At 39.2% G+C, this 10,791-nt stretch overlaps 2 protein-coding genes across 3 annotated transcripts; both read left to right on the forward strand.

Annotated features, from left to right (window-relative positions):
* The first annotated feature begins 1,374 nt into the window (after window positions 1-1,374).
* hoxb6b (homeobox B6b) lies at window positions 1,375-3,888 on the forward strand. 2 transcript variants are annotated; one of them, XM_042507643.1, is made up of 3 exons: window positions 1,375-2,168; window positions 3,113-3,145; window positions 3,256-3,888. In XM_042507643.1, the coding sequence occupies exons 1-3, from the start codon at window positions 1,721-1,723 to the stop codon at window positions 3,510-3,512; spliced, it is 738 nt and encodes a 245-aa protein (XP_042363577.1). In that variant the 5' UTR covers window positions 1,375-1,720; the 3' UTR covers window positions 3,513-3,888. The 2 variants fall into 2 exon arrangements, with proteins under 2 accessions (XP_042363577.1, XP_042363578.1); XM_042507644.1 differs by lacking the exon at window positions 3,113-3,145.
* Window positions 3,889-4,700: 812 nt separating this feature from the next.
* Window positions 4,701-6,328, forward strand: hoxb5b (homeobox B5b). The gene is made up of 2 exons (XM_042507642.1): window positions 4,701-5,301; window positions 5,619-6,328. The coding sequence occupies exons 1-2, from the start codon at window positions 4,701-4,703 to the stop codon at window positions 5,864-5,866; spliced, it is 849 nt and encodes a 282-aa protein (XP_042363576.1). The 3' UTR covers window positions 5,867-6,328.
* Window positions 6,329-10,791: the final 4,463 nt, after the last annotated feature.

The following is a 10,791-nucleotide window of genomic DNA, read 5'->3' on the forward strand; positions in this document are numbered from 1 at the left end:
TCTTTTTTTGTCTTTCTGTCTGTTTAGTTTAATCTGTTTGTTTGCACTTCTCAAATGTCCTTCAGCTGTCAGTATGCAGGACTGCGGCCTGGTTGAAAGGCGTTATTTACTTATTGGAGCAAAAATACAAAATAATTTTAAATTTAAACATAAATCCAAATTATTTCTAAACGGATTTTATCAAAATAATAGATATATAAAATATATTGAACCCTGTTTTACAAAAAATATTCAGGGCGCTCTGGAACTGAAGCTAAGAAAGAAAGACGAAAACAGTTTTATTCGTTTTTTACTAAGCTAACATCCTGTACATATTTGTTTTTCTGCATTATTCATTCAAAACACTATAATCCCATTAATATTTCACAATATTTTAACGACATTGTGCATTATTTCGTTATTTCTATTCACCCCTTATCTTATCTGCAGACTTTTTAAAAGGTAAAAGCTAATTGAAAAGGTAGAAATTGTCATTATAGGATTAAAAACATCATACATATAAATTAAAATACTTACTTTAACAAATTCGCGTGTTTTTTTGCAAGAACATGTAAAATTGTATAATTAACAATAAAAATGGGCTTCAACTACAAAAATAGGCAATAAAATTTAAGGTTTTTGATTATATTAAGCAGCTAACGTGCTTAATTTATACATAATGAACTTAAAATGAATAATAGCCATTAGTAACGTTAATTGTCATAATAATTATAATAATAACTGCTAGATATTGACGTTAATTGATCTTGATTATTTGTAAATGCAGTTATTAAAAGCTGACTCAATTATTTCACATGTTGATACTCACACAGTTTTTTTTTTAAATGGGTGAAGAAGTTTCCACTTGATCACGGTGGATGAGGAAGATGATGATGATGATGATGATGGTGATCTGTGTGGAAGCGCGTGTCCTCCCTCGTGCCCTCTGCGCGTCTTCATGGACTTGAGTCACAGTTGCATCAAACACCTTTTTAAAGAAGTGAAATATGAACATTATTGACGCATTTTGAAATTTTTTTTCTGATGAGATTTGGATTCATTATTGGTTGTTATTAGGATTTCTGGCGTTGAGAATATATTTGTGTTTATTAGTTGTTAGATTTAGAGGATGGGAGTGAAGGTTGGAGGAAGAGGAGCAAAAAGAGGGAGCTGGTGATTTGTGCGTAAATGGAAATAATACGCAAAATCTTTGGCGCTTCATTGCTTTTTTTGTCTTTTTTGCATTGTGTGTGTGTGTGTGTGTGTGTGTGTGTGTGTGTGTGTGTGTGTATGAAAGACAGAGAGAGAGTTTGTGCACGCGGGCTTGTTTATAATGGAAAAAATGTGCTTTATTTGACTGTATTTGCAAGAAACGGAAAGTTATTATAGAAACAGTTATTCTATATTGTTTCTATATGTATTTCTATGAGTCGCAGCATCTCTTGTGAGTGTGTGCGTGAGCGTGCGTAAAGACCGACAGGCTCGAGCGCTTCATTTCGATTCACCGGGGACCCCTGCGCGCAACAAGAGCCCCCCATGGGTGCAATAGTGCAAGCACAGACGGCGGTGATTGGCCAGAGGTTGATCAGATGGTACACTTCCCCTCTGTATTCAGTGGCACCTCACAACCCCCCCTTTCAGCAAAAACCAAATCTCGGATAAAGTAATGGCAAAACCACTTGGACTATAAAAGACAACAAATCATATTCCTCCGGAGTATATACACCCCGTTGTCCACCCAATGAGTTCCTATTTTGTTAACTCAACTTTTCCCGTGTCTCTGCCGGGAGGACAGGACTCTCTCCTGGGTCAGATACCGTTATATTCCTCGGGATACACCGATCCGTTAAGACACTACTCGAACGCGGCCACATATGGAGCAGCCAACATGCAGGAGAAGGTTTACCCGGCGTCCTACTACCAGCAGACGGGCGCAGCGGCCGCGGCCATCTACGGGAGGGCCGGCGGCGGAGCGCCCTGCGACTACAACCCGGTCGGGACTTTCTACAAGGACGCGGAGGGCTCGTGCGCTTTCTCTAACCGCGACGAGCAGCCGCTGTTTGTCACTCAGGAGCAGCGCAAAGCGGCGGAGTGCCCGGAGCAGACTGTCAGCATGAGCAGCAGCATCGACGACAAGTCCTCCACTCTCATCTACCCGTGGATGCAGAGGATGAACGCCTGCTCCGCCGGTGAGTACAAAACGGTCACTGTTTGTTTGTTGTCACGCAGCCTGGAGGTAGATATAAGACTCCTGCGCGTGATCATCCCGAGCCCTCCACACAGTTACCTGTCAGCTACGCGCAGCGCCACACTTACTCTGATATTTAATAGAAACATCTAATAATTAGAACCATTACCGGAGAATTTGAGATGATTGCGCACGGATCTCCATGCGCCTTCGGGGCTTTGGCTGCTACATCATCATCACCACATACATACGCGCGCGCGCACACGCACGCACACACAGACTTGGCCTACAACTTAAAGCTCATAGTGTCACATGGCATCTCCTGAATGGGCTTTTTTCAGTTTTGGATTAACTTTAAATATCGCAGAAATGCTTTTAAATGCAATTTTAATGCCCCAAAACGTGAATTCAGTGCTAATATAAAAAAACAAAACGCAATATAAGATTTGTTCATCACTGCGCACTTTGACTGTACATCCCTATTGTAATGGTATGGAACAATACACTGCTGTCATAGGAGAGGAAACGCACCGTGAGGGCACTTTTACGCACGCAGCTTACACATGAAAGGCTACATCCTATTGTAGCCAACATTAATGGCATTATTTTGGATTTTTCTTTTTTAATCAAATAAATGTTAAGATCATAAACTCGCTATAAGGTGTGTCATGTTTAAGTATACACGTAATATAGGAAAATATTGGAATATTATAGTTAAAAATGAATTTAAGCTCTTGTGTGCCATTTACGCACCTATAAGAATGTGCTTTTATAGGAATATTATAGGAGATTTTTTTTTTTAAATGCATGTAATAAAGTACAGCTAATTACTTTATCATTATTTGCTACTTTATACAGAGTAAAATATTAGATTTGGATGTTGTAAGACTGTGATTTGGAGCTGAAATGCACCAAAAGATCTGAATTCCCACTTTATTTTTTCAGACACACCACTACAGATTTCAAGTGCACTCTCAGGTAGATTTTTCTCCTACATTTTCGAGATTAACTCAAACCCAAGAATTATTAATTCATGATATTCCTCATTTGTGTGTGTGTGTGTGTGTGTGGGTGTGTGTGTGCGCCAGGTCCTTTTGGCAACAGTGGCCGCAGGGGCCGACAGACCTACACCCGCTACCAGACTCTGGAGCTGGAGAAGGAGTTCCACTTTAACCGCTACCTGACCAGAAGGCGCCGGATAGAGATCTCCCACGCCCTGTGTCTGACGGAGAGACAGATCAAAATCTGGTTTCAGAACCGCAGGATGAAGTGGAAAAAGGAGAACAAACTCCTCAATCCCTCAAAGACACCCGAGGAGGAGGAACAAGCGGAGAAAAAGAGCTAAAGAAGAAAAAAAGACACTGGGGAAAAAAGAAAGAAAAGGCATGTGTGTGCTTGTGTGCACACTCCCTAAAATAAAAAAATATGTATTATTTCTTTGTAGATAAAGTGCTGCAAATCACATGTTAGAAGACGTGTAGAGTGATAGACTTTTATTTCAGTATCTGCACGGTGATAATGTCTGCATTAAAAATCAGGTCCTCCTCTGTTTGTCCTACTGTGCTCGTGTGTTTTTTTTATTTAGGGGACTATGCAAAAATCCGCCAAAATGTAAATAATTTTTAAGTGTTTAGTTCCTGACAATGTCGTTACCTCATTCTCGTAGGCCCTACTGAGTTTTGTTTTTATTACTTTTTATGACATTTAAATGTCCTTTTACTGTATGTGGTGTTAGTTGTTCTATAATAGGCTTGTTGTTTACAGCTGTGCCACTTGTACAGATGATACATGTTATTTATTGTTGTTCACATTGTGTTCAATGCACATCTGGATATTGTGTGCAATATTTTGTTTAGGAAATTGTACATAGAAATAAAGGCTTTTTGATGTATATTGGAAAATCTTGTGGCGTCATTTATACTCAAGAAAAACATTATAATTAAAAGGATGAATATAAAATATTTAAGGGGAGAAAATGCGTCTAAAGTCACTATAAACCACAAAAATAAGCCTATAAATTCACACAAAACGTACGTAAAGATTGAAATAATTTCCATTTTGACACTTTACGTGTTAAACTGCCAACAGTATGGCTGATAAGTCTCTGTTATGTGTTACCTGAGCCTTTTGTGGCCTATATTATGAGCGCGTTACATAAATGATGGATGACTCCGCGGCCTGACAGCGCGTTCCGGCGGGGCGCTACCGCCGCTGTCCGGAAGATGGCGCTCTCTGCCTGCGCGGCTCTCGGGGCGCAGCGGGGAGGCACCATTGACTGGAGCCTAACGACCATTATTTCGTCATCATTTGTAACCATGGAGCATGAATTACCTCTTGAAGTCATCAGTGAGGATTTACGACTGGTCAACAAAGGCACGTGATTCCCGAACGCTCTCCCATATTTGGCCGCATACCTGGCAAAGTACAGTAGGGCTTCATTGCTTATAATTCATGATTGCATCCATAAATCGTGCAAGCACACAGGATTATAGCGACAAAGATCTACAAATCGAGGCTTTAAAAATCCAAGCAAATGAGCTCTTACTTTGTAAACTCGTTCTCAGGGCGCTATCCAAATGGCTCCGACTATCAGTTACTAAATTATGGGACTAACGGCGCTGTGAGCGGTTCCTTCAGAGACCCTGGCACCATGCACTCCGGGTCTTTCGGCTACAACTACAATGGCATGGACCTAACCGTGAACCGCACCAACACCGGCAGCCACTTCGGGGCCGTGAGAGAGGATGCCCGGGGATTCGCGCCGGACGCCCGCTACAGACAGACGCCCAACTGCTCTCTCTCGTCTCCAGATCCGGTGCCGCCGTCGTGCGCCACGGCCAGCCGGGAGCCGCTGGAACTAAAAAGCCCCTCTCCACCTTCTGACCGGAGCTCGACCTCGAGCGGCAACAAAAGCAACAACGCGGCTCATTTCACGGAGATAGAGGACGCCACGGTCGCCTCCGAGACCGAGGAGGGCGCGCACAGCAGCGGCGGCGGATCCAGCACGGCACCGCGGGCGCAGCAGCAGCAGCAGCAGCACCAAGATCCCAACGCCACCTCCTCCACTAACACATCAAATGATTGCCAATCGCCACAAATATTCCCCTGGATGCGGAAACTGCACATAAGCCATGGTATATTTACTAATAATATTTAAGGATGTCACGCTGCTGGTGTCATAAATCTGTCAAGTGTTGCATGAGTGAGCAGGTTGGAGGGGAAAAGGGCTGTGTTTGTGGACAGGTGAGAGGTTGTGAGATTTTAATGGCTGGCTTTGTAGATGAGTGTTATGTGTCGTGTTGGTTGCATGTGCATCATTTCCACGTTGTGTGCATCCTCATGGTGAAGCCAAAACCCCCAAAACTCTAGCCGTGCAACTTCCTTGTTGTTGTTGTTGTTGTTGTTGCAGTGCGGTTGCTAATTTTCTTGGATTTTCTGCAAAATTTTGTAGATATGACTGGACCTGATGGGAAAAGGGCCCGAACCGCGTACACCCGGTACCAGACGCTAGAGCTGGAGAAAGAGTTTCACTTCAATAGGTACCTAACCAGGCGGCGGAGGATAGAGATAGCCCACGCCCTGTGTCTTTCCGAAAGACAGATCAAAATCTGGTTTCAGAACCGCAGGATGAAGTGGAAGAAGGACAATAAACTGAAAAGCATGAGTCTTGTGACAGGAGGCAGCGCCTTCCACAACTGAATAACTTTTTGGTTGAAGCGTAAAAAACAAATAATTAAAAAAAAAGCAGAGAAAAAAGAATTCATGAGTACTGTATTTGAAAAGCGCAGCACCTTCCAGCATGCCATTGTGATAGAAAAAGAAGTATTCTGTGGTCTTAAGAAAAGAAAATGCCATTTTTAGTTGTTGTAGCTTATAGATGTCCTATTTGGAAGATGTAAATATTATTGGGGGTAATAATTGTCTTTTTTGCTCTTTCTCTCCCTCTATCTCTCTTGAAGGTGTTTCAACTTGAGCTCTTTATTGTGTGACGGTCTAACAGGAGTAAAATTCATTGTACAGTTACAAAAAAGAAAAGAAAAAAGAAAGAAAAAAGTTTCCAAACCATATGCTGCTCTTCATTGAATGTAATGTATTCCGGGGGCCATAAAAAGCGCTTTAGTGTAACTGCTATTTCTGATCTTGTGGCCACATCCATAAAAGTTTCAAGCCAATGTGTAGCTTTAGGATATTTTGTGCATCTATTATTATTATTATTATTATTATTGTTTAGGATAATTATGAGCAATGCAAATGTATTCAACCTGTCAATGTGATAAATTTTTAGTGCAAAGGGTTATTCTGTGGATAGGCAGTGATGTGAGCTTTTTTCGCCAATAAGCTTTTTGTATTTGTAAGTGAACTCATAGCGCTTGGAAATAAAAGTTTCTCTCAATTTGCGTTGTCTCGACTGTCAATTAAATATTTTCTAAAAGCAGCTGCGTAAAAAAAAAAAAAACTTTCCCTTTCTCTCCAAAAATAAACTCACTAATGATTAACCAAGAATTATAAAAGTGTCACACGAACAAGGCGACATTTTTTTTTGTGGGGCTCTTTGGAGCAGAGACAAAGTGACAGAGAAAACAAACTTACCTCCTCTGACTCTCCTGCAGCGTGTTTGCCAAATTTGTTGTGGTGATAAAATCCCCCAAAATTAGAGTGGCTTTGGCTTACAGGTATATAGGCAAGGCTGAAGTTGGTAAAAATCCCCCTTACCAAAGATTGTATAGGCCTATATTACTTACAGACTGTGAAAAGTCACGTGAGGTCCATAAAGTTGGTTTTATGGTTTTGGGGAGTAGACAATGTACTATATAATTCACAACCTTGAATGAAAGTGACGGCTTAACTGCATGGATGGGACTGGAAAGGCTGGACTGGGGAAGGAAGTGGACTCCAGTTATATTTGGTTAGTTTAGCTGCTGGAAAAACTTGGACAAACACTTTGTATAATAAAAAATATTATGTCTGCTTGAATTTTAAATAGATTAAATATTACGTTTTTGCGCGTCTTTCATAGAGAAAATCACACTTGCAGATAAAAGTTAGATTTCCTCCACAATCACACGTAAAATAACTCCAATTCTAAGACATTTCTAATGTTTAAAATTAAAATATAACTTATTTTTGAAAAACAATGCATCTTTTTCTGCTTGGCTAAAAATTAATGTCTCGCTTAAAAAAAGACAAAAACAAAAAATGCTTTGATATGCAAAATGCTTTTTGGAGTTAAAAAATAAATAAAATCAAAATAATTATTCGACTTTAACTCGAGGCTTTATGCAAGTGACATGAAACGAACTTGAGCGAGCTCGTGGAGTGATTTATCCCAAACTGTCAAGTCACCGAGCGGCCAAAGGTGAAGTCTCGGACAACCCAGAGCTGGACTCACAAGCCTCACTGATTTAACATAAAGAAATCTGCAGGCTACACACACACACACACACACACACACACACACACACACACACACACACACACACATATATATATGTATATGCGTGTGTGTGTGTGTGTGTGGGCTTATATGCATTTGACTAATAAAACGTAATGATATTATCTCCAGGAAACTAAAGGTTATATGAGACTTCTGCAATATTTTCCAAAGTCTTTTCATTTCAGGTAGCTTTAAAAAAAAAAGTTAAAACCAGTGGTGGGCTATATGGGTCCCAGACAGTTTCCACATATTCATAACTATTAAGTGGCAATTTAACCAGCGTAATGAGTATTGCATATTGATAGGGGTAATCTGTACCCGGATCTCATGCATAATTCATGGCGGCGGGGATCATCGCTGGGTCAGGAGACGATGTAGACTGCTGCTGCTGCAGCCGCAGATGCGTCAGGAGGAGGAAGAAGCTGCCACACTTTGCACTGTCACGATCGAGAAAAAAACGTGTGTTTTGCACGTGGGATAAAACACTGAAATAGTTTAATTTTTAAAATATTTTCAGTGCTAGTAGTAGTGATTTTGGTGCAAAATCACTGGAAATATGCTGCGTAAAATCCACAGAATTTGTCTGCTCTGCGTTGCAATAAGAGTCGATTGATAGTGTAAACACGTGGATAGAAAGTGTCTGTGTTTTGCACGTGAGATATGCACTTAAATGTTCCAATTTCTAAAACATTTTGAAGTCTAGTAGTAGTGGTTTTGTTGTAAAATCACTGCAAACATGGTGCGTAAAATTTCACAGAATTTGTCTGCTCTGCTTTGCAACTACACTCGTTTGATGGTTTAAACATGAGGATAGAAAATCTCTGTGTTTTGTATGTGAGATATGTACTTAAATACAATAATTTTTAAAATATTTCTATTTCTAGTGGTATTGGTTTTGGTGCAAAATCAATGCAAACTTGCTGCGTAAAATTCACAGAAGTCGTCTGCTCTGCTTTACAATAAGACTCCTTTGATAGTTTAAATATGTGGATACAGAGTGTATGTGTTTTGCACGTGATATTTCTTATTGTTGAACGTGAGATATGAACTCAAATGCTCTAACTTTTAAAGTATTTAAAATTCTAGTTGTGGTTTTGGTGCAAAATGACTGCAACCATGCTGCGTAAAATTAGCAGAATCTGTCTGCTCTGGCTCGTTTGATGGTTCAAACATGTGAAGTGTCTGTGTATTGCACGCGAGATCTGTGTTTTGCACGTGAACTATGCACTTAAATGCTTTAATGTTTAAAAATATTTCACTTTCTAGTGGTGGTTTTGGTGAAAAATCCCTGTAAACATGATGTCTGAAATTAACAGAATTTTCTCTTTTTTCTTCTTCTCAGTTTTGCAATAAGACTTCGTTTTATAGTTTAAACATGTGCATATAAATTGTCTGTTTTGCATATGAGATAATACAAGTAAATGCTTTAATTTCTAAAATATTTCAAAATCTAGTAGAAATGGATTTCGTGAAAAATCACTGCATACATGCTACGTAAATTTAACAGAATTTGCAGTAAGACTTGTTTTATAGTTTAAACTTGTGTGCAGAAAGTGTCCATGTTTTGCACGTAAGATTATACACTTAAAATGTTTAATTTTAAAAAACATTTAAAATTTTAGGTGCAGTGGTTTTGGTGAGAAATCACTGCAAACATGCTGCATATATTAGATAAAATTTTCTCTTTTTTTTTGTTTGCATTGCAGTAGGAGTAGTTTTATAGTTTAATCAGGTGTATAGAAATGGTGTGTGTTTTGCACACTTAAATGTTTTTATTTCTAAAATATTTGAAATTCTAGACAATGTTGTGTTGGTGCAAAATCACTGAAAATCTGCTGTTTAAATATAACAGAATTTCGGCTTTTTCCTGCTATGTTTTACAACAAAACTAATTTAAGAGTTTAAAAATGAGTACAGTGGTGCCTTATAGAGTGAATAAAAACAACCATAAAGCATCATAAAAGCTAGTTTTAACCACATATGGGTTCTTATTTTCATATTCAATCTATTTAAACACTTATTCCGGATGCAGCTTCAGTTTCAGTGCAATTATCATACATACTGCACCCCAAAATTAGTTCTAAGATTAAATGTAAGTGAAGAAATGTGTTTATTTTACAATCAAACAAAAATAATTTAATATCAGTGTTAAATTCGCCACATGCACATGGGATTTAACACGTTTATGTGATCATAATGATGGAAAACATGAAGCAAATGTCACCTTGAATGCTCTTTTTTGTAATATTTGGGAGGCCAGTTTATGGTGTCATGGATGCTCAACATCTGGCTGAGCAGGATGTGTGTGAGTGTGTGTGAGTGTGTGTGCGGTGCTGTGATGTGATGCAGATGTGGGTCCAGCAGAGGGCGCCTCAGACCGGCCCCGGCTGATGATGGATGAGTTTTTCTCTCCTCGTGCACAGACTCTGGTCATGAGGAGCGTGAAGTGTTACAGAGCAGAAACACCAGAGTCACTCTGAGCCTGTTTGTTAGTTATCTCTTGATGTTTTTACAGGCTGAGTGGGCGGAATAAACCTTTAATCCTGCAGCACTTTGAGCTGAGAGAGAAACTCTGTTTGGAGGCTGAAGTTGTCTTTTTGTAGTATTGTGTGTAAGTATTTGAAATCAGGCTGAATCTTCTCTCATTTCATTATTCTAGAAAGCAGCTGAGTAACAGATTTACTCAAATATTGTAATTAAGTACAATCTGAGCAGCTTGTATTTTGCTTTACATGAGTATTTCTATGTATGCTGCGTTGAAATATTGCACTTTTTGCTCCACTGCAGTTATGTGAAAGTTTAGGGCTGCAGCAATATCATGATAATAATCTCTCAATTATGTTCTTGATTAATTGATTAGTTTTTTGTTGTTGTTGTTTGTTTGTTTGTTTGTTTGTTGTTAAATATTAAAGCAGTGGTTCCCAATTTTTTTAGGTTGTGACCAAAAAGTGAGTCATCATGCTTCAGGTGACGACAAGTTGTTAAAAGTTCCACCAAAGAAACATTTACACCTTAAAATTGTCACATGACTTCATTAAGCATCAATTTTAGGCCCAAATGTGTCAAATCAATAAATATTTCACAGAAAAATAAAAAATTATAGAGAACCCCAAAAACTGGAATCAGAGTCGTGTACCAGAATTAAGTTTCTTCTTCTTCTTCTTTTTTTTCTCCCATCTTTCATCTCAAG

The sequence above is a fragment of the Plectropomus leopardus genome, chromosome 19 (genome assembly GCF_008729295.1).
Source record: "Plectropomus leopardus isolate mb chromosome 19, YSFRI_Pleo_2.0, whole genome shotgun sequence".
Taxonomy (NCBI): domain Eukaryota; kingdom Metazoa; phylum Chordata; class Actinopteri; order Perciformes; family Serranidae; genus Plectropomus; species Plectropomus leopardus.